General features: G+C 28.8%; 6 protein-coding genes across 16 annotated transcripts; 4 read left to right on the forward strand and 2 right to left on the reverse strand.

Moving 5' to 3' along the window:
• LOC100882298 (armadillo repeat-containing protein 1) lies at nt 1-1866 on the reverse strand. Its single transcript, XM_003704659.3, has 5 exons — nt 1729-1866; nt 1038-1149; nt 633-968; nt 353-562; nt 1-227 (listed from the first exon to the last, which is right to left on the reverse strand). The coding sequence occupies exons 2-5, from the start codon at nt 1137-1139 to the stop codon at nt 54-56; spliced, it is 822 nt and encodes a 273-aa protein (XP_003704707.2). The 5' UTR covers nt 1140-1149; nt 1729-1866; the 3' UTR covers nt 1-53.
• A 266-nt stretch (nt 1867-2132) lies between these two features.
• On the forward strand, nt 2133-2983 carry LOC105662861 (SOSS complex subunit B homolog). The gene is made up of 2 exons (XM_012288487.2): nt 2133-2591; nt 2673-2983. Exons 1-2 carry the CDS (start codon nt 2133-2135, stop codon nt 2907-2909), a joined length of 696 nt encoding a protein of 231 aa, XP_012143877.1. The 3' UTR covers nt 2910-2983.
• Nucleotides 2984-3621: 638 nt separating this feature from the next.
• LOC100882188 (solute carrier family 35 member C2) lies at nt 3622-6585 on the forward strand. 4 transcript variants are annotated; one of them, XM_012288488.2, is made up of 8 exons: nt 3622-3966; nt 4125-4187; nt 4453-4680; nt 4758-4972; nt 5061-5133; nt 5210-5462; nt 5576-5751; nt 5849-6585. In XM_012288488.2, the coding sequence occupies exons 3-8, from the start codon at nt 4471-4473 to the stop codon at nt 6200-6202; spliced, it is 1281 nt and encodes a 426-aa protein (XP_012143878.1). In that variant the 5' UTR covers nt 3622-3966; nt 4125-4187; nt 4453-4470; the 3' UTR covers nt 6203-6585. The 4 variants fall into 4 exon arrangements, with proteins under 4 accessions (XP_012143878.1, XP_076385873.1, XP_076385872.1 ...); XM_076529758.1 differs by lacking the exon at nt 4125-4187; XM_076529757.1 differs by lacking the exon at nt 3622-3966 and having other exon boundaries at nt 3983-4187.
• Nucleotides 6218-15108, reverse strand: Jarid2 (Jumonji, AT rich interactive domain 2). The gene is made up of 13 exons (XM_003704657.3): nt 14427-15108; nt 14245-14336; nt 13910-14079; nt 10293-13827; nt 9983-10208; nt 9742-9894; nt 9472-9670; nt 9246-9400; nt 8847-9156; nt 8353-8759; nt 8176-8274; nt 7808-8110; nt 6218-7726 (listed from the first exon to the last, which is right to left on the reverse strand). Exons 2-13 carry the CDS (start codon nt 14328-14330, stop codon nt 7640-7642), a joined length of 5730 nt encoding a protein of 1909 aa, XP_003704705.1. The 5' UTR covers nt 14331-14336; nt 14427-15108; the 3' UTR covers nt 6218-7639.
• A 280-nt stretch (nt 15109-15388) lies between these two features.
• On the forward strand, nt 15389-16768 carry LOC100881974 (LITAF domain-containing protein). 5 transcript variants are annotated; one of them, XM_076529761.1, is made up of 5 exons: nt 15401-15528; nt 15768-15907; nt 15988-16136; nt 16246-16402; nt 16513-16768. In XM_076529761.1, exons 3-5 carry the CDS (start codon nt 16019-16021, stop codon nt 16616-16618), a joined length of 381 nt encoding a protein of 126 aa, XP_076385876.1. In that variant the 5' UTR covers nt 15401-15528; nt 15768-15907; nt 15988-16018; the 3' UTR covers nt 16619-16768. The 5 variants fall into 5 exon arrangements, with proteins under 5 accessions (XP_003704704.1, XP_076385876.1, XP_012143874.1 ...); XM_012288482.2 differs by lacking the exon at nt 15401-15528 and adding an exon at nt 15558-15691; XM_003704656.3 differs by lacking the exon at nt 15768-15907 and having other exon boundaries at nt 15389-15528.
• A 611-nt stretch (nt 16769-17379) lies between these two features.
• On the forward strand, nt 17380-21903 carry LOC100882959 (pyruvate dehydrogenase phosphatase regulatory subunit, mitochondrial). Of its 4 annotated transcripts, none has more exons than XM_076529737.1 (15): nt 17380-17494; nt 17937-18203; nt 18264-18476; nt 18572-18735; nt 18807-18982; nt 19065-19248; nt 19317-19522; nt 19581-19899; nt 20011-20168; nt 20359-20507; nt 20579-20786; nt 20853-20942; nt 21028-21207; nt 21284-21484; nt 21614-21903. In XM_076529737.1, the coding sequence occupies exons 2-15, from the start codon at nt 17953-17955 to the stop codon at nt 21821-21823; spliced, it is 2709 nt and encodes a 902-aa protein (XP_076385852.1). In that variant the 5' UTR covers nt 17380-17494; nt 17937-17952; the 3' UTR covers nt 21824-21903. The 4 variants fall into 4 exon arrangements, with proteins under 4 accessions (XP_076385852.1, XP_012143868.1, XP_076385853.1 ...); XM_012288478.2 differs by having other exon boundaries at nt 18819-18982; XM_076529738.1 differs by lacking the exon at nt 17380-17494 and adding an exon at nt 17698-17812.
• Nucleotides 21904-21910: the final 7 nt, after the last annotated feature.

Raw genomic sequence — 21910 nt, forward strand, 5'->3', positions numbered from 1 at the left:
TTGTTCAGATAACAGGGCGAAAAATTATATTTGATATACTATAACTTATAAATTTACCAGTAAAATGAATTATGAAGAAATTCAGCAGTAGATTTATACAAGGACGAAGCACTTTGTCTTAATCCAGTAAATAATGATACAACTCCTTCTTTTTCATCCTCTTGGTCATCTTCTTCAGGCAAGTAATCTGGCATATCATCAGTATCAGCATTATTTCCAGTATGCACCTGCAAGGTATAATATAATCATGTTGTAGAGAAAATATTTAATTTTATTTTAAAAAATGATTATGATCCAAAATGCTTTTACATATGCATGTATAAACACAAGCAAAATAAATATATATATTTACCAACTTAACAAGATATTCCTGATTAAATTTATTTCGTGTCACTAATCTTGCTTCCATATTTTCTGAATTCTTTTGAATAGCTTCTGCAATTTGTTTGGCTGTGACATAACTTAATGTACGCATTGTAACACGTTGATGTTCTACATCAACAACAAGAGAAACTAATCCATTAATTCTTATTAGTATTGCCTCTAACTCTGCTCGGGTTTCCTATTTCATATATCATTCTTATGAAATAATAGACACATGATATTAAGACACAAATATTGTTCATATTTACCGGCAATAAACCTTGCACATGTAACACAATAACATGAGTTTTTAGTTTCTTAGGTTCTATGACTCTTCGACATCTACTGTGCAAGTTATATATTGGGGGCTTCATTCTTTCTATATCGTTCTTTATGGACTGTGCTCGTGCAGATATCTTTGGTTCATCTATATTGTACTTATTTATAACAGCATCTAAAGCTTCACGAACTCCAAAAGTAGAAGTTATGTGTACATAATTATCCACATTTTTTACAAATAATTCCAAGATATCTAAGCCCAAATTAACAATTTCAATATCTGGTACTTCTAAGATATATGCTACATATGACAAAACTGTTTTATCCTAGAATGATCAGGTTATAATAACAACAATAGATGTAACATATAAATTGAAAAAAATGTATATCCTTACCTTTAAAATCGTGTCGTGGTTTGCAAAATCATTAGCCAATTTCTTATATGTTTCAAGGGTAACTTTCAATTCTTTCGGATCTATCGACTCGTCCACGTCCATTATCTAATACCTGAATGTTGACATTAACTTAATCTTATACCAATACGACCAAAATAAGAAGTATCTTGTTTCACTTTTGCGTTAACGTTACATACGGCAATGACCGTTCAAAAGTTACTTTGTCAATGTTATTATTAAGTCAAATAATTTAATTAATATCATTTATGTTTTTAAAAATGCGAAATGCATATTTTGATATTTTGACATTTTGAAGAATGCATTTTAAATTGTTTATTGAATTAAAATTTGTACGTAAAATGAAATTTTAACTTGAACATACTAAATTAGGAATTACTTTCTCCTACAATATTTTTAGATAAAATGTACGTTAAAATATAATGCGATATATTTAAATATATACTTGATATTTGTATATATATGTTTCATATACGATAAATAAAATACGTTTTTAGAAGAATGCAATTTTTAAACGTACGTAAGATTATTCGCTTATTGAATGTATAGATTTTGCATATATGAGCGTAGACGTAAATACATATGTTTACATACGAACTATATGTATATGCATAAATATATATATATACATATAATACACATGTATCTTTTGGAACAGATATATCAGTATTACCCTATGTAGTAATAACAGCAACAGTCATGCTACAACCAGCTGCTGCCAAATTATTTTGATGACGCACATATTGTAGTACAGTAGCGAAACTGGTGTCCGTATGACGTATTAAAATAAGATGGCTGACATTCGTTCTATCAGCTACCAACAGCATAACACCCGTACTACCTTTCTAATGAACTTCTTTCTTATTTAACACGATCAAGAATTTTAAACCTTCATTGGTGTTATCCGAAATTATTGTAGAAAGAGGTCAATGTAGTATACGATATCTAACGAGCATTAAGAGTAATTAGGGAAGCGCATAAAGTAAGGGCATACATCCCACGTATTTTCAAATACACACGTACAGGTGATTGTTCATAAGAAGTGCTAGTGTAAAGTGCATATTGATTGTTAAAACAATGGAATACGTACTGATCAAAGATATACGGCCGGGCCAAAAAAACATTAATGTAGTGTTTATCGTTTTGGAAGTTGGCCATCCTACAATTACCAAAGAAAACCGCGAAGTTCGAACGTTCAAGGTAGCAGACAGTACAGCATGTATGAATGTCTCAATTTGGGATGAACCTGGACAACTTTTGGTACCAGGTGATATTGTTAGATTAACAAAAGGATATGCATCTGTGTGGAGACAGTGTTTAACACTGTATTCTGGAAAAAATGGTGACATACAAAAAATTGGAGAATTTTGCATGGTGATAAATGAACAGTTAAACATGAGCGAACCAAATCCTGCTTTAGCACAACAAATGATAAATCAGAGCGGTTCTGGTCCACCTGGTAGTAATATTAATAATAACATTACAAATAATGGAAATGCGAATAACATCTCTGGACAATCTGGCAGACAACCATTGGTATATTTTCTATCAAGATTATTCCTCAAATTATCATGTCTGTGATCAGGTTTTAATATATTTGTATTCATTTTGCTATAGGCAATTCAAAGTAATTCAACAACACCTACTAGTGGTACACCTGGTAGTTCTACAACAACAAAAAGTGGAAACAATAATAATGGTAGTAGTGGTGGAAATACTAGCAGTACTTCAGGACTTCCAGGAGGATCTGCAAGATATTCTGGTGACTCAACAACAAAAACAACTGTTACAGCAAAAACTAATTCTCGGGGTCGTGGGGGATATAGAAATGGTGGACGTAGTGACCGTAGATAACACACAAATAAAAAACGGCTAATTATATATGTGTAATAAAAATATGCAACTGATTACATTCAGGACAACTGTAATATACTGTTTTTCTAATAATCCTGTATATGTGTATTCATGAATTAATGTATACGATAAAGTGTATTTAGAACATAACATGAATTGAGGACAATCCAGTTAAGAAGAATAGATTAACATATTATTATTAACATTTAATAATTAAATTTAAACTATATATTAATTTAATACAAATATCTTTTATCAATATTTATATTTAATCTTTTGTATCAATTTAAGTCTGGGGATTGTCTTCAAATCAATATAAGTATCAAAATTTGTCTTAATATGATAAATAATGTAATGTGTAATATAAAGTACTCTGCATTTAACTAGTAAATAATCTTACTTGATAAATTTTTAAAATATATTTTATTAAAAAAACTTTCGTATATGTATGAGTCTAATTTATACTGAGTAAAAATACTTTTTATATTTTATATACAAATACCTCCTACATTATAGAAATTTATTTTTCATATTTAATCTTTTTATTCAGTATAAATTTTGCTTAAATAACTGACTCTATTTGTATACTGTGCTTTTGAGAAAGTTAAACAAATTGAAAAAAACAACAAATGTTCTTTCTATTCTTTCTTTTATATTTTAAATAATAACAATTCATTGTTAATGACTATTAGTTAACTTTGTCTTTATTTAATATTATATAATACACTTTCCTGTAAATGAATTTTTACAAAATTAATGACATTATGAAATGACACAATTTCTAAATGACTATTTAAAACTTTATCATAAATATTTGTCTATTTTCTACAAAACTAATGATATATTTATAATAATTAAAATTCTAAATACAAAATATTAACTGAAATCTGCCCAACTCGCTTATGAAGTTTATCAGACCAATATGATTAAGAACAAAAGAGTTTCCGGGATAAATTATTAGATTGCGATTACATAGGATACCATTTCTGTTTTTCTTATACAATTTTTAGGTTATGTTTATACGTGGATCCACGCTTATATGATATGTCACATCGAAGTAAGTGAGAACGATATGTGTTTTTTATTTATATATAATCTATAATTGTATCCGTCTTTATAACTTTAATGTATTATAATTTTGCAAAATGAATGTAATTATTATATATTTATTATGTTTCGGATATTTTTATTATTAAACATATGATTTGATAACAGATGTATAATACCAAATATAATAATTTATTGCTATTTTTCATGAATCTGGAGAAGTATAAAACGGTACGTTCGATGCATTTATATTTTGTAATTAACAATATTTTACTACTGTATATAATATTCTAGTAATTCATACATGTTTTATTTATAAGTATTGTTATTGTGACAAAATGCAAACAATAGATAAGATAAGCATTATTGATAAAATAGGTCCTTGCTTTATTTATTTTTTAATTCTGCATGGAATAAAAATTGAAACATTATTACTTCTTACTGAAAACAATATATATATAAACTAATATTTTATAACATTAATTTGTATTTACAGATTACTGTGTTTTAAAGTATGACAAGATCACATATAAAGTATGAAATTGCAAAGGATGCAGATGATACAGCAGATTATTTTCTTCAACCTGTACAAGAATTTCCTAATACATCCAAGAAAGAAGTATCTCCTTGGAAAAGACTCTTCCAAATTGCTGTATTAATTGTTACTTACTTTGTGTTATCGGTAGGCCTAACATTTTATGTGCAATGGCTTTACAATTCATATGTAAGTAAGTAATTCTCTAACTTATAGAAATGTCTGTCATTATGGAATTTTATTTTCGATATGTAATAATTTTTTAGGGATTTAATTTTCCTCTTACTGTTGTGATATGTCATTTAACAGTTAAATTTCTTTTATCTTCTTTAATAAGATGTATTAAAACATGTTGGAAAAGGCAACAACAATTAAAACTTTCTCTACAAAGTATATTATGGATGGTTATGCCAGTTGGTGTGGCCAGTGGTCTTGATGTTGGTCTATCAAACTGGGCCATTTCTTTAATTACAATGTCACTGTATGTATAATATATTCTTATTTTACCCCTAAGTTGAATGAAGTAAAGTATTTATTGTTATACATTAACAAGTTATATTTTCACTTAGATATACCATGACAAAATCAACTACCATTATTTTTATTCTGGGATTTGCTCTTATTTTGAAATTAGAAAGAAAGGTAACAACATTGAGTTTTAAACAGTAATAAAATGTTTTGAATATAACATGTATTAAGGGAGCTAATTCTGTTATAGTCTTGGTCATTAATATGCATTGTAGTAATGATATCAGGAGGCTTATTTATGTTCACTTACAAATCAACACAATTTGGCATATTTGGATTTTTGATTTGCCTCTTAGCATCATTCTCAAGTGGTGTTCGATGGACCATGACACAACTTATTATGCAAAAATCTAAACTTGGAATGAAAAGTCCAATTGATATGATGTACTATATGCAACTTTGGATGTTATTACCTATTGTGCCAGTGATGATATGGTTTGAGGGTAAAATCTTTTATATATATCAAATCTGTAATTATACTTTGTTTCAATCAGTTAATTAAGTATCACTAATATGTTTTCTAACATAAACCTTAAGAAGATGAACTATTATTTAGGATCTCGCGTGTACAGTAACTTCAATAACATCGATTGGAATGATGTACACTCTATTATAATTACAACAGTTGCTGTGCTTGGAAGTGCTATTATAGCTTTCCACATGGAAGTCATGGAATTTCTAGTTGTTACATACACTTCTAGTCTTACCCTCTCAATTACTGGCATAATTAAAGTAAGTGAAAATAATAATGCTTATAACATGATATATGACATCACACTAAATAATTTAATTTTGTGGCAATAATGTTTATATATATATGTATTTGTAGGAGATATGTATTTTAATCTTGGCTGTTGAGTGGAAAGGTGATCAGATGAGTGGCCTTAACTTTATAGGGTTGTTGATGTGCCTTGGTGGTATCATAATTCATTCTATTCAGAAAATATTATCAAATAGAAATAAAAAAAGTGAAAATTTGGAATTACAAATGAATTCTTCTTTAAGTATCAACTTAAAGAATGAGGAGGGAATTGAGACAAATTTACCTCTTTTAACTCAAAAATCAACTTCTTTAACGAATCTTTTAAATGCAGAATTTAGTTCGGATGAAGATGATGCGGTTAAACATGGTGAGAATTCTACCCAAATATTGTCTAACATATTGCAACGTAGGGAGCAGTAAATTGTAGACTTGTGATACTGGTGTGCAATAAGACAAGGTTTATTTACTATTAAAAACCATTCCATGTATGACATACATACTGTACTATATACCTATTCTTATGTTTGAATTTAGTCATACAACCTACAATTGCTTTATTTTTTAATGAAATTTCTTACAGTTTTTGGTAATATTTCGTCATATTTTTAAAAATGTAATTTATGCCGGTAAAGTTTATATTAATGTACCAAATTTATTTGTTCTATATAATTTTAGAACATGAACACCTAAATTTGACTTCAATATTTATTTATATATTGTAAACAGATAAACAGTGCATAAAATGAAAGACATACAAATATTTACTATAGTAAAGAGAGTTAAAAGACCATTCCTTTCATAAATGGTAGTCATTAATTATATTTATTTAAACACTTTTTATAAGTTTAACTTATCACTACAAATTTCAGTCTGTATTAGTAATTCTTTGTTTGAAAATGGCATAATAATTATCTTACCGATTAATAGTACTTTTTTCAATTTTGCTATGTTTATAGTATGTTTTTATCTTTTTCAACATTAAGATTCCAATAAACGCACAGTATAATAATAGATAAGTAAGTATTGCATGTAAATTTAATGTTATTAATAATAATTGAAAATTTAATGCAACTTATAACAATTTCTTCAGTCTAAATTTTGGTAAAGTACAATATTATTTTTTTTATGATGAGTATAAATATTCGTAAATGTAAGAAAAAAAATAACTAATTAATAATAATATTGTTTATAAAGAATTTTCGTACAATTTTGTGGTTTTAATAATTATGTGAAATATTATATTTATACATTTTGGAAACGTTCTGTATCGTTACATAAGATTCATTTGATATTATAACACACAAACTCGTTTGTGTATTGTAATAGTAGTAACATATATCAGAAAAATTTGTATGTTCTCATATTGAGAATGTTGATAACTCTAAAATTTATAATAAATTTTGTATATATAAGTATGATATTACTTTATATTTTATTTAATTTTTGGATAACAATTACTATGAATTTCATTTACTATAAGAAATATTCTACATGATTTAATTTTTATTATGCTGTGAACTCTGCTTAAATGTTATATTTGTCAATATAATGTATGATAATCAAGTATAAAGAAATATGTGTATAAATATTGTATTTAAAAGCAATATAAAGTAAAAGCGATTTTCTTTATATTAAAATTAAGTTTTATTAGTAATGCATGGATAGTTCGATTTTTTTTTATATTTTAAATTGATCTGTTTAAAATAATGAAATGAACTTATTTTGTATATACAATTGTATTACTGCGATAAATTGAATAAATATGATGTATACCTAACATAATCTCTATAATTATTTTAATATAGATTAATAAATAATCATTACCTATATAATTTAATAAATAATTTTGTAGGCTTATTACTTTGTCTGTTTGATTTGATTAGTCTTTTTAGATTTGGCTTCAATTCTTTCTTCCAGCTTATGAATTAACTCATCCAATTCATCCTGTTGAAAAAAAAGAATTCATTGTAGATAGAAGTGAAATTATCACCTAAGTACTAATGTACATATGTTTGAAGAACTTACCTCATTATACGTATACATTAAAGTACAATGTTTTAAAGTTTGTTTTTTCTTGTTAAATAATTGCAATGCGTGTGGCAAACAGTAAATACTGTCATCTTGGGAATTGCTAACCAACGAAACAAATAGATTAGCTCTACAAACTTCACATTCAAAATCACCATCATCTTCTTTCACTTTTTTCCCTTTTTTTCGTTTACCACTATCTGGCAGAGGTAATCTTTCTGTATTTAAAAGACCCACCGATACTAACTGTTTTCGAGAACTTATTTCTTTCTCACGAATTTTAATTACACTTGGCAAAATCTGTAAATATTGTTATCAGTAAATAAAAATAATTTATATAAAACATTATGTGTGTTGATACGTACCTGTTTTAACACTTCTATATGAGATCTAGAATCATTAATAATGTTGAATAATAATCTTTCGAACGAGAAAATTGATGGTTCACAACTATCTTGTATGTCCTGAAATAATTATACAATGATCATAAAAATGAGTACTATAAATGTGTGATTAAAGATATAAGAATACTATATATTTACTTTAAATACTTGTTCCGCAGTTTCTAGCCACGATAGTTGTGCAAAGTAAACACTTTCAGAAACCACATAACCAGTACATATGCTTGATGTAAATGCTTTAGGAAATACAATTATAAATTGTCCTGGTTCTTGTACAGTATGACACAATGATACTCCATTACTAACTAACAATTCAGGAGGAACCATTGCTGTGTCTGATGGTAACCATATAGTTTTATTTTTACAGTATCGTGGTACCATTTTTGAAAGAGCTTCTCTGAAATTGTTGTTATGTTCATCTGGTATACCATACCAAATCTTTTTGGCACCAGTGTGTAAATATTCTATCCAGGGAAGACCGTGGGGATCACGATACCAACAGCATGCACTGAATAACATTCCTACATGAAGTGTTGGTACTGTCACACCTGTAAATAAAATTAGAATTATGTAGTAATTTTGTATATAAAAGATATGATATGTTCATCATGAAATTTTTCAAAATACTTCCATACCCATTATTGGACCTAAAGCTCGCAATACTGAACCAGCATTATTAGTGAGTACTTTAAGATTCCATGGATGTCTTGCAAATGGACTATTTTTTGCAACAGAGAATCCAAAACCGCGACCACTTGAATCAATGCTTGCAGCATGTACACATACATGCCGTTTTCGTTCTGCAACATGTTTCCAAAATGCACTTTCAACCTCATCAGCAGAAGCACCTTCAGCTTCATTTCCAGATCGTTGATTTTCACCAAACCACATACGCTGTGTGTTTCGTGCGATACGGTAGAAAGCATTTAATGGCATATTTCTACCCTATAAAATCATGTAACATTATGTTAATTTTCAAATTCAATAAAATTGAAATTTATCTGATTATAATTATTGTAATTCAGAATTCCTACCTTTACAATGCATTCTTCAATTTCATCAGAGCTATCATCTTCTTCATCCTCGTCATTATCTCCTCCAGTACTTGGTGCATTTTGTCTCTGCAAAGCTTTACTTTCTCGTTTTATCCATTCAGATTCAACTTCATCAAATAATTTGCTTCTTTCCTCTAAATACAGATTTTTGATAAATGAGTAGAAAAAGATATATACTATTTTTTGTATATTCGTGAATATATACCTGGGGATAATGTATCATACGGTAATAAATATTTACAATAAATGTCATCTAATTTAGTTACACGATCTTGGGCAGATTTTGGTATCTTCATACCATCAGCTACTTTTTGCCACTTTTTCTTTTCAATGACTTCCTTTAATCCACCTAAGCTTTGAACTGTCTGATATAAATGAGGTAAATCAACTTCCATGCCACCAATCTGTAAAAAAAGGAAAGTAATAAGTATACCAGAAAAAGAAAAGTTAATAAAAAAATGAATAAAAAATTTACCCAAGGCGGATGAGTCAATGTTATACTTTGTGTGGCCAAGTATTTTTTTATAGCCATCATTTCCTTCACATTAGGTCCCCATCTATGAAGCATGCGATGTACATATTGATTATAAGCAGTAAATCTCATGTCATCTGACACTTTACATTCCGGCTGAAATAACAATTATAAATGAAACAGAAATAAAAATGCATTCATATTTCATTTGTATTGATTAACTGTTACATATAATTAACTTTACTTTAAAATTAGGTGGTGGTACAACTCTGCATATTCCAAATTTCTCTGCCACTGGTCTTATTTTATCTATGTATTCTAAAGGATCTTGAAAATCTTTTTCACTAGGATGAAATGTTGGAGCTTCAACTAAACATGCTTCACTGTTTAGATCTTTTGCACTTGGAAATGTTACATTATTAGATGGTGAATAAACTTCAGCATTTTTCTGTTTTGATTTGATTTGACATCTATAATCACAAGCATAAACAGGTGCACATGTATCAAAACAATACTTAATTTTCTAATGTAAAACAATAAAATTATATTTTTACCTTTTTCCATTTTTGTTTGAGTCAATGGAAGTCTTTCTCTCTCTAGAAGTTTTTGGAGATTTTGTTAATTTTTCTGTTCCTGTACTTGATAAAATTCCAGTGTTCTGTTTGCTTACAGTTTGTATTATGTTTTCATTTTTACATGGAGAAGTTGACTGAATTTCAGAAGTAGATGCAGGGATAACCGAAGTAACAGTTGAAGAGGTAGAAGGTGTTGAATGATCTGTAGTTACAAAAGTAGAATTTGGTGGAGTACGAGTTGTGGGTTGAACAGTACCCACGGGAGGACAACGTGCGATAGATGATGGAGGTTTTGTAACTAATTTAGCTCTTAAAAGAACTTTTTGATTAGGTCCATTTGGTCCTTCAGTACCAAGTTTAACAGCTACACCTTGAATTAATTGTTGCCCTTGAACTAAATTTGGTCCATTTCTTGTAACTGCTTGTAATGGTATATAAAATAGTTGACCATCATTTTCATCATCATTTTCGTTATTACTCTCAGTTTGTGTAGATATTTCTGTACTTTTATGTTGGTTTGAATCTCCTTCTCCTGTTTGTTCTTGTGTTTGTGCATTATCATCAAGATTTACTTGCACAGCAATTGATGCACTACAATTTACATTGCTCCATGTTGTAGTTAACTTATCCAATGGTAGTACTTGTATATTAGCTAAAGTTGCAAAATTTTTGGGTAATTCAAATTTATTTATATTCAGTGTAGTATTTGATGTATTTTTTGTTTCAACTGTTTCACATTCTTTTTGTGAAGAGATATTATTGGAGGTCTCTTTTGATTCCAATATCTCACTATTATCCATAATCATCTTTTCTACAGTTTTATTTGTATTATTTTCAGATTTATTTGTATCAATTTCAGACTTTTGTTCAGTGTTTTCGGACAAAAGAGTACTTGCATTTGATTTGGTCGATTCACGAATTTTACGTCTAAATGGAGTATTAACTGGAATTTCAGTATCACTTTCAAATGCATAAACACTACTTTCATTTTCTGGAGAAAATGCATTTGCATTAGGAATGACTGTTTTGCGTTCTTTAACTTTTGGTAAAAATGGTTTTCTTGGCTGAAATATGGTCTTCTTCTCACTTGACAATTTCTTTTCACCAGTTCCATCTGTTACAGTTTGATCAGATTTTAATGTAACATCACTTTCTTCTCCAGCACATAAATCTTTACATAATTTTGCATTTCGTGCTTTACTAACATCTTTCAAATCTACATTACTTTTATTCACAATAGTAGGTTCATTTTCTTGCTTTATTTCACTGGATTTCGTATCTATTATTGTAGTAGATATAAATTTACTTTGTATACTCATACGATCTTTTGCGTTTGCCTTTTCTGCCAACTTTGAAAGTGTAACATTAACTGGTCTTACCAAATGTTGAATCTTTGTTGAAATAGATAAATGCGATACATCAGCCTTTTTCTCACAGATATCATATTTAAAAGTAGATACATTTTCCATCTCCAACTTACTCTCTTCTTTAGCAAATGAACTTTCATTTAACCATTTCTCAATTTGTTCAGTAGACATGTTCACTTTTTCTTTCCTTACATGTAATGTTGATAAAGATATATCTACATCATTTCCAGAAGACATTTCTGGTTTATGGTGACATTCTTTTTCAATATGTTTTATAAATTCTATTTCATTAGATGACTTCAATTTTGTCTTTTGCATTCTTTCAGATTGGGTACACTGATTATTTGCCACATTCGCTACAACAGAAGTTTTGTGTAAGAAAGATTCATTACTTATTAATTCGGTGTTTTCTTCTTTATTAGGTGGATCTGAATTTTTCTCATCTTCTATTTTAGTTGGCTTTGGTGTATCTTCGGTTTTCTCTGCAACTAGGAGATTAGCATTAACGTGGGTTTGACAAGAGTTTAATACTTTAGATATTGTTTTCTTTGTAAATCCGCGAAAAGATTCTTCATCATCTGATACTTTTGAAAGATCCACCTTTATAGAATTCTCATCCAAAGATTGTTCAACCTTATCTGTAACATCACAATTATTGTTGTTGTTATTATTACTAGAAATTTCTTCAGTCTGTGGATGATCATCTTTCTTTCTCTTTATTTTATTAAGCACTGTTCCTAAAGTTTCTTCGTCAGAATCTGCAGTTCCATCTGCATTACTTTGCACCTTTGATTCTTTTTGCTTTATTTCACTACCTTTCTCAGGTAATGACTTAGTAAAATTTTGTTCTCGTTTGCGTTTTATCACAAATTTATCCTTATTAAATCGTACATTAGTTTGAACTTGAGGTTTCGGTTTAATATTTACATTATTTTGAACCTCAATTCGCGTGACTACATTTTTCGTAGAAGATCGAAGAAATCGACTTGCGGGTTTATTTAATTTTCCTAAACTTCGTCTTGTAACAGGCCTTGTATTATTGTTATTATTACTGTTATTATTACTAGTGTCATTAGAAGAACTTACTGAATCTTCGTCGCTATCTATTTCACAATATTTCTGAACCCTTATTAGCCTTTTACTTTTAAAAGCAATTTTACTCACTGTAGTTTTGTCTAATCGTTTTTTCGCTACACTGTGGATAGCAGTAACTTTACCATCCTTAGTTTTAGTAACTGGTTTTGAAGCAGGCTGTTTTACTTTAACTTTAGCTTCATTTTCTGTTTGAGCACTTTTACGTGCATTTGGTAATTCTGGAAAACTATCCATAGATCCATTATCATCATTTTCTAAATCAGGACTTACAAGTTTCCTGCCAAGAATTTCCATATATACTGCAGCTGCTTCTTTTGTCTTTCTTGTTGGTCTCTTATTAAGATTTTTTGGTGAAATTGTCCCAGTATGAGATCGAGTAATTCTTCTTGTTTCAGATTTACTTCTAGTACACATATTTTTTTGAACATTCTTTTGAACTGCACGCTTCATTTGTGATACTGATTTCTCTGAGGGACCTTCCTCTTCATATTCAGATGTAGAGTCTGAATTTGATGTATCACTGTTATTTTGTTTTATGGTAACTTTTTTCTTTGGCTTAGGTGGAACAGATTTAACTTTTGGAGAAGTCTTTTTCATTTTGTCTGCAAGTACACTGCTCCTTAAACCAAGTCTCTTAGTTTCAATTCTTGGAAGAAACTTTCTGGGGGCTAATTGATTTGTGGATTTTAGCATAGTCCTTTCTGTACAAGATCTTGTTCTCATAACACAGGATGCTTTAAATTTATGTTTAATCCTTTCTTTAGCAAGACGTTGTTCCTGATATTTTTTCTTGAGTGCTTGTACAGTAGAAGTAGCACTTTTAAATGTACTAATATTTTTTTGTATTGTACTTGAAACTTTCTTTTTATCATTAACAGCAGGTTTTACTCTGGTAACAGTTTTTTGACTTGTATCTAATTTTTGATTTTCATTAGATGTAGTACTAGAACATACATTCTTATCAACTGATGTACGTAATGGTTTAGGTTCAGACTTTTCTTTCTTGTTTCCAACATTGAAAAAATTTAAACTTGGAGGTAAAATTGATGTTCCTAAATAAAAATATTAATAATTAATTGTTAATTTCAGATTATGATTTACGTAAATATGTTTTTAAAATAATAAATTAAAAACCTCTAAAGCATAGAAATGTTAAGAAATCTTCTGTATTTGGTCGTTTATGTGTTATTAATTCAGTTATAACTGCTGGTTTAGCTTTCTCTTTATCCTTAATTGGAGTATGTGTAGGGTTAAAAACATTTGTTGCTCCTTGTGCAAATTTTCTTTGTGCATGCACTTTAGTTCTACAAAAAGATATTAAATATAATTTCGTATTTCACACATTAAATAAATATTTTCCAAAAGTATTTAAAGAAAATAATAAATTCAAACAAACTTGCATATCTTACAATTGTTATAGCTTAATAAAAATCAAAGTGTCTTAAAAAAATGTTGAATTATATATTTACCTCTTTGGAGATTCTGAAAGTGGTTCCATAAGATCCACTAAATCTCCTTCTTTTCTCTTTCTTTTATCATTTCGACTTAACACCATTTTTCACTTTTATTAAGAAACGTTTCAGTCGATTAATAATAAAAAATTGACATATATATGTTTACTAGCATTTTAATAGGTAAATGTAATATTTACCTAATCACTATCTTCATGTTTATACAAATTGGAAATTAATAAATACCGAAGAACTATTATAAAGAATAAGATATAAGCTTATTTGTAAAGAACAAGCATTTACATAAATATACGAAAAATACCCAAAAAAGAAATACAGAATCTATACAGCATATAAAGTTTAGAGCTATTTAAAAATAAAGCATTTTTCATTCAAGGTAAATAAATAAAAGTTAATAATAAGCACAACGATAAAACATCTGTTCTTCTCACTAAACGAACGATTGTTTATTGTGTCAAGTAAAATTAAATACCACGCTCTGATCTATGGTTTAGATATACATAGATCTGCACTATAAAATTATATTGATTTCTCAAGTCTTGTTCACATTGCACGCACTGCGCTGCGTTACACATAACACACTTTACTATATATATGAATATTATTTCGCGAAAGAACCGTAACAATTTCGCGCATCTCGACTGCTTTCAGAACATTCTATATTATCAGTGTGATGTCAATCTACAGGCGGCTTCTCTCTTTGCGGCCATATATACGGTGAACAAAAATTTATGAGAAGTAGGAAGAAGCGGTGTTGTTGGAAAGTATACTAAATATGAAATCACTGGATATACATGCTCAACACTCTCTTGTTGCTATATAAAACATATGCGCATTAGCCTTGATTATGTAGCTATTAGATCCAATTGGAGGAGACCTGCGCAACATGAACGAAAACTTATCGTTTGGCACAGCGATTCTCTCATGAAACAAAAAGTATATTGAATGTTTAGCTAATGAATAGATATGTCAAATATTATTTATACAGGAAACAATTTATATATTTTAGAAAACACTTTAGTGTACAACAAATTATAATTATTTTTTTAATTAATTTAAGTAAAAAAAGGAATGTCCTTGAATTTACAAATTTTGAATAATCGATATCAATAGAATGTTCATGAAAATAATGTTACGCCATCTATATACGAATGTGAGAATATTTTACTATCTTTTTCATGTTTACATTTCAAACTATTAAAACTATACGTATGGAATATATATTTAGATATAACTAACACGTCATTTAAATAATTGCGACAAATTTGTTACTTTGATAAGGTAGGCGAAATCATAACATATAATGCACTTAGACAAGTATTAATAAATAATTGTTGGATGCGTCATATTTTAATTAAAAAAAGAAGTAGAATGTCATTGTGACAAAATTTCGTAATCAGTTCATGTACGTACAGTAAAAATGTGTCACTATTAATAAACAATGGTAACTGTTGTATAACTTAGCTTGAACATTAAGTATGTATATATAAGATTTAATTAATTTTCTGTCATTTTTTCAGGCAAATTAGCTTTAATGTTCTTGATGGAATTTATAATCACTTGACATTATTTTTATAATTCATTTTATCAAGACAAATATATATATGTAAATCAATTGATTTATTAGAATTATCTCAGGAATTTAATATCCTTTTATTAGGTTATACTTTAATAAATATAAACTAATTACATTGTACAATTACTTATTTGTCTATAGTTACATAACATATTTAATTATAGATACTGCATTTATAAATAATACGAAAACACAATGAATAAAACTGGGCCACCACCTCCACCCTACGAGCCACCTCCATATGCACCGCCTGGATATTCACAAACAATGGGTGGTGTTCCACCTGCTAGTCCTTTTACACCTGCTGAAACTTGTATGTTCTGTTTGTAATTTATTATTACTTTTAATGTTAAAATATATAGAAATCATTGAACTAATTAAATTAATAAAGTTGGTGTAATAAATAATTGTTATCATTATAGATACAAATGGACCAACTATAGTAACAACGATTGTTGCACTTGGACCAGGATCCACTCATACAATTTGTCCACATTGCCATGCAGAAATTGACACTACAACAAAAACAGAACCTGGCTTGATTGCTTATATATCTGGTGTTGTAATTGCATTAATGGGGTAAATATGATGTTGCTGTTTTTAAATAACAGTATAGTTAGATAGGATAAATGTAAATACATATTAAGAAATTGTTATAAAATCATTCATATTTTATACTTATATTATAGATGCTGGTTGGGATGCTGTTTAATACCTTGTTGCATCGATGAATGTATGGATGTTCATCACAGTTGCCCTAACTGTAAAGCTTATTTAGGACGTTACAGGAGATAAAGCAACATGATATATTGATGCTTATTGCATTTCACTTCAAAGTCGTTTGAAAATTACATTATATTCCAATATATATATATATATTTTTAACTTTTATGCATTGAAACATGTTTCTAATGTTTGAGATATAAACGAGCAGCTTTAAACATTTTCACGTGAAAATTTATAACCAGTACAATGCACAAAGCAAGATTGCACATATTAAAATTTTGGATCACTTTTGTCAAAAGAATTGCTAACTAAAATATATGCTAGATAAATCGAGATATTAAACTGAAAAAGTTCCTAAAAATTAATTTAATATGTTTTAGAACTTTTTCATTTGAAAAAATATAAAATAGTTGAGCTGAATGTACAAACAAGTACAAACGTTATTGTTAATTTTATTTGCAACAAAAGTATTTTTTGCAATATATAGCATTCCTGCTATGTATATAAAAGTTGTATACAATATGACTTCATTTTACTAACATTAATATTAACAGCAATTACTACTTACAAGTATTATTAAAGATCTATTTTTTAAAATGATTAAACTAATGTACTCAATTTGTATTTGTTTTTAGGGAGTTTAATTTAATAAATGTTAACAATATAATGTTAAAAACTACTATTTTTTGGAGATAATATGCACTACTGTTTTCTTATAATGATTATATAAATTTGTATAAATTTTCAAATAAAGATAAATACTTTGTAAAATAAAAAATATTGTAAAATTCACCTCTCAAATAAAGTATAAGTTACCTTTGTTAATGTGTCGGAATATTTGTTATATTTTATAAATAATAATTAATAAATTTTATATTTAACCTTCACCTACCTGAAATATACAAGTATATTTATAACCATAACACAAAGATGATCAAAATTTAGGTACTTTTACATTTGATATTAAATGCTGAAAGGCGTAATTATATTTGAAATAATTCAGTTTTAAACAATTCAAATATATCACATTATTTTACAGTAATATGTACGCTTTCCTAGACAAATATTTCGTTATAAGATATTCTGTGTTCATAAGGTTATGATACTGTTGACAATAAAATAAACTGACATTCAACGTAACTATTGTTCTTATTGAAGCTTGCTCATATGAAATTTTCATATGTATCATAATTCAAAACTTGATTATTATAGTTATTAAGTAGATGAAGCTAAAAATATTCTCAAGGAAATATGAACAAAAATGTATATTAAATACATTTTGCTTTGTATTAGGAGTTAATCTTAATAAACACATAATCAATCACAAGCACAGTAATTTTTAATGTTTTTGTGTATTCTCGACAGTATTTTGTGTACTTAATTTCAGATTTACGTTTATTATAATGTGGCATTATTCAAAATCGTTTTATAATAAAAATGTAACAAGATGGAGCAATCATGCATTTTACAATTATCAAAGAATAAGGCACAGTAATTCAAAGTCTAATTCAGAAACAAATGAAGATGTTGATGATCCACTTCCTAAAGAAGCAAAAGTTGTGATATGTGGAGGTGGAGTTATGGGTGGTGCAGTTGCTTATCATCTTTCACTTATGGGATTGGGACCTCAAACTGTTATTGTAGAAAGTGAAAGGTAAAGTTTGTGCAAAATACATTTAAATATTTTGTTTAATAAAATTTTATTTGACTTTAGATTAGGTGGCGGAACAACATGGCATACTTCAGGATTAGTTGGAGCATTTAAACCAAGTCTGGCGCAAATTAAGTTAGCACAGGATAGCATAGCATTATATAAAGAACTAGAAAAAAAGAACTTATCAACTGGTTGGAAGCAATGTGGTAGCCTTTCTTTAGCGCGTACCAGAGATCGTATGACTGTATTTAGAAGAATGAAAGCACAATCCATGTAGGTCTATAAAATTAACAAAATAATAATAAAATTATATGAATATGAGAATGTAAATTTTGAGTGCAGTATAATAGAATTTTATAAATATTCAGATCATGTAACATTGAATGTGAGTTAATTACTCCAAAGCAAGTACAAGAAATATGTCCAATGCTACGTACAGATGATTTAGCTGGTGGATTATGGATTCCGGGTGATGGTGTAGGAAATCCTTATCAAATTTGTTTAACATTAATAAAAGAAGCAAAAAGAAAAGGTATATTTTGTTTGTTCTAAATATTTCTTTACCATTTAATGTTATTTTTGCTTACAAGATATATTTAAAAGTTATGTTTTCAGGTGTTAAAGTATTTGAAAATTGTAAAGTTACTCGAATTATAACACAAAATGATAGAATTGAAGCTGTAGAAACAACACGTGGTACTATTGAATGTGAACATTTTGTCAATTGTGCCGGATTTTGGGCACGTAATGTAGGAAAACTAAGTGAACCATATGTAAAGGTTGATGTTTTCTCTTATTAACGGTATTGAATATTATTTAAAAGGGTAAATTTTTTAAATAATGTTAAGTTTATATATTTAGGTACCGCTTCATCCTGTAGAACATTACTATTTACATACTAAACCAATTACTGGTTTAGATCCTATGACTCCTGTTATAAGAGATTTGGATGGTTACATTTATTTTCGAGAAAACAATGGACGCTTATTAGCTGGTGGTTTTGAACCAATTGCAAAACCAGTATTTGAGGATGGAACAATACCTGGTTGGATATTGATTTGTATGTGTCACTAACATTTTATATACTGCAATCTAAAAAAAATTTCATTTTAGAAACTACAGAACAAAGATTTTTACCAGAAGATTGGGACCATTTTCATATTTTATTGGAACAAATGCTCCATAGAATTCCGAGTTTAGGAAATGCAATTTTGGAAAAACTGTGTAATGGTCCTGAAGCATTTTCTCCAGATTGTAAATGGATAGTCGGTGAAGCTCCAGAAATTCGTAATTATTACATCGCTGCTGGTATGAAAACGGTAAGTAATGTTAAATTATTATTTAATGATAGAATATATAAGTGTAATTTTTCTACAGGTAGGTATATCAGCAGCTGGTGGAGTTGGTCGAGCTACCGCGGAATTAATAATGCACGGTTCAACGTCTTTAGATATGTATGAGTTAGATGTATCACGTTTTTTGGGCCTTCATAATAATCGCAAATTTCTACGTGATCGAGTAAAAGAAGTTCCTGGTATGCATTACGCGTTACAGTATCCACATAATGAATTTAAAACTGGTAGAAATTTGAGAATGTCACCAATTTATCCAAAACTTCGAGAAACGGGTGCTGTATTTGGCCAAGTAATGGGATACGAGCGACCATCATGGTTTGAATTGAATAAAGATGATGATGGTAAGTTTATTACATTTAAGAAGTATATTATAATATACTCAAAAGCATTTATTATAATTCTTAAATATTAAAGCAAATGAATTCTGTTATATAATTTGCTTTGCTACATAGATTTAGAAATAACTGACGCGTTTCCAACTGGTAAGATTGCATACACAAATACGTTTAGTAAACCACCATGGTTTGAACCAGTTGCGGAAGAATATGCTGCGTGCCGTGAAACAATTGGACTTAGTGACTATTCTTCTTTTACTAAGATTGATTTATGGGTAAGTGATTATGTGTAGTTAATTTTAAAAATTTCTACATCCTGAAATTCTTAAGTTCCTGATCACAATAAATATAAATGTTTCAATTCTAGAGGAGTTCATATTTATATTTTAACAGCGATTTTATTTATAAATACGATTCAAATTCATTTCTATTCAAAATAATGCTGTAACTTATATATTTCTTTAGTCACCTGGAATGGAAGTAGTAGAACTACTACAGTACTTGTGTTCAAATGATGTAGATGTTCCAGTAGGTAGCATTATTCATACAGGTATGCAAAACCATGCTGGAGGCTATGAAAATGATTGCAGTCTAGCACGTATAGCTCCCAATCAGTAAGTTGCATAAATTACTGAAATCATATCCTATAATACACAACAGCACAATTATACTTGAAATATTTTAGCTACATGATGATTGCTCCTACTATACAACAAACTCGCTGCAAACAATGGATTAATCGTCATTTACCTGCAGACGGATCAGTTGCAGTATCTGATGTCACATCAGCTTATACAGCAATTTGTATTATGGGTCCTGCTACTAGACAGTTACTTTCAGAATTAACGGATACTGATTTGAATCCTAAGAATTTTCCGTTCTTTACATTTAAGGTATTCATTGTTGGTATGATTTTATATAATTTTGTTAGTTTTATCAAACATACATTCTTTTAAAAGGAATTAGATGTTGGTCTTGCCAATGGAATACGTACAATGAATCTAACTCATACCGGGGAACTTGGTTACGTTTTATATATTCCAAATGAAGTAAGCATTCTGAATTTGGTAACATAAAATACGTGTGTACATATTTTAACATGATACATAGTGTTGATTTATTATACATTTGTAGTTTGCATTACACGTATATACAAGATTAATAGAGTCTGGGGCGAAATATGGAATAAAACATGCCGGTTATTATGCGACCCGAGCATTACGCGTTGAAAAATTTTACGCATTTTGGGGTCAAGATTTAGATACGTTTACTACTCCGTTAGAATGTGGACGGTCTTGGAGAGTGAAACTTGATGTAAGTTTTTTTTAAAATTTATAAACTGTACATGTTAAATTTAAGTTGACATATTTAAATATTATGCATTTAATAGAAGAACATAAATTTCATCGGAAGAGATGCCCTCTTAAAACAACGCGAAGAAGGCGTAAAACGGAAATACGTGCAATTATTGTTGAATGATCATGATCCGGAGTATGATACATGGTGTTGGGGAAGTGAGCCTATTTTTAGGAATGGAAAATATTGTGGGATGACAACTACTACAGGTTACGGATTCACGTTCAGAAAGCAGGTATGAATTCAGTGCCATCAATTATTGATAGTAATTTACTATGTTAATTACTGCGGCGTAAAAAGTATATAAAAACTCCAGAACGTAAATAATTTCTTCTTTTAAAAAAGTGATTAAACTTAAATTTAGGTTTGTCTTGGATTTATACAAAACTTTGATTCGCAAGGACGACCACAAGAAGTAACAAATGAATACGTACTATCTGGAGACTATGAAGTGGATGTTGCAGGAATAAAATTTCCTGCAAAATGTCACTTGCATAGTCCAAATTTGCCAACTAAATTCCCAGATAAAGAAAGAGATTCTTATCATGCAACGCGAGATCAGCACTCTGCATAACTTCGACAATATCAGTTTTAAAGTGTGTATAAATAATGTATATAGATAGGCCAAGATTTAATAAATTAACTAATAAATGATGATTGT

The sequence above is a fragment of the Megachile rotundata genome, chromosome 3 (genome assembly GCF_050947335.1).
Source record: "Megachile rotundata isolate GNS110a chromosome 3, iyMegRotu1, whole genome shotgun sequence".
In the NCBI taxonomy this organism is placed as follows: Eukaryota; Metazoa; Arthropoda; class Insecta; order Hymenoptera; family Megachilidae; genus Megachile; species Megachile rotundata.

Bases quoted from the DNA above. Each gene is read 5' to 3' on its own strand.
- LOC100882298 (XM_003704659.3), bottom strand. From the start codon at position 1,139: ATGGACGTGGACGAGTCGATAGATCCGAAAGAATTGAAAGTTACCCTT. The intron at 563-632 runs GTAAATATGAAC...TATATGAAATAG, and splicing joins ATGTGCAAGGTTTATTGCCG to GAAACCCGAGCAGAGTTAGA. The intron at 228-352 runs GTAAATATATAT...TATACCTTGCAG, and splicing joins AGGAATATCTTGTTAAGTTG to GTGCATACTGGAAATAATGC.
- LOC105662861 (XM_012288487.2), top strand. From the start codon at position 2,133: ATGGAATACGTACTGATCAAAGATATACGGCCGGGCCAAAAAAACATT. The intron at 2,592-2,672 runs GTATATTTTCTA...ATTTTGCTATAG, and splicing joins AATCTGGCAGACAACCATTG to GCAATTCAAAGTAATTCAAC.
- LOC100882188 (XM_012288488.2), top strand. From the start codon at position 4,471: ATGACAAGATCACATATAAAGTATGAAATTGCAAAGGATGCAGATGAT. The intron at 4,973-5,060 runs GTATGTATAATA...ATTTTCACTTAG, and splicing joins TCTTTAATTACAATGTCACT to ATATACCATGACAAAATCAA. The intron at 5,752-5,848 runs GTAAGTGAAAAT...ATGTATTTGTAG, and splicing joins CAATTACTGGCATAATTAAA to GAGATATGTATTTTAATCTT.
- Jarid2 (XM_003704657.3), bottom strand. From the start codon at position 14,330: ATGGTGTTAAGTCGAAATGATAAAAGAAAGAGAAAAGAAGGAGATTTA. The intron at 13,828-13,909 runs GTTTTTAATTTA...ATTTTTATTTAG, and splicing joins AACATTTCTATGCTTTAGAG to GAACATCAATTTTACCTCCA. The intron at 8,760-8,846 runs GTATGGAAGTAT...TTTTATTTACAG, and splicing joins AGCTTTAGGTCCAATAATGG to GTGTGACAGTACCAACACTT.
- LOC100881974 (XM_003704656.3), top strand. From the start codon at position 16,019: ATGAATAAAACTGGGCCACCACCTCCACCCTACGAGCCACCTCCATAT. The intron at 16,137-16,245 runs GTATGTTCTGTT...TTATCATTATAG, and splicing joins TTTTACACCTGCTGAAACTT to ATACAAATGGACCAACTATA. The intron at 16,403-16,512 runs GTAAATATGATG...CTTATATTATAG, and splicing joins GTTGTAATTGCATTAATGGG to ATGCTGGTTGGGATGCTGTT.
- LOC100882959 (XM_076529737.1), top strand. From the start codon at position 17,953: ATGTGGCATTATTCAAAATCGTTTTATAATAAAAATGTAACAAGATGG. The intron at 18,983-19,064 runs GTTGATGTTTTC...TTATATATTTAG, and splicing joins TAAGTGAACCATATGTAAAG to GTACCGCTTCATCCTGTAGA. The intron at 21,208-21,283 runs GTAAGTTTTTTT...TGCATTTAATAG, and splicing joins CTTGGAGAGTGAAACTTGAT to AAGAACATAAATTTCATCGG.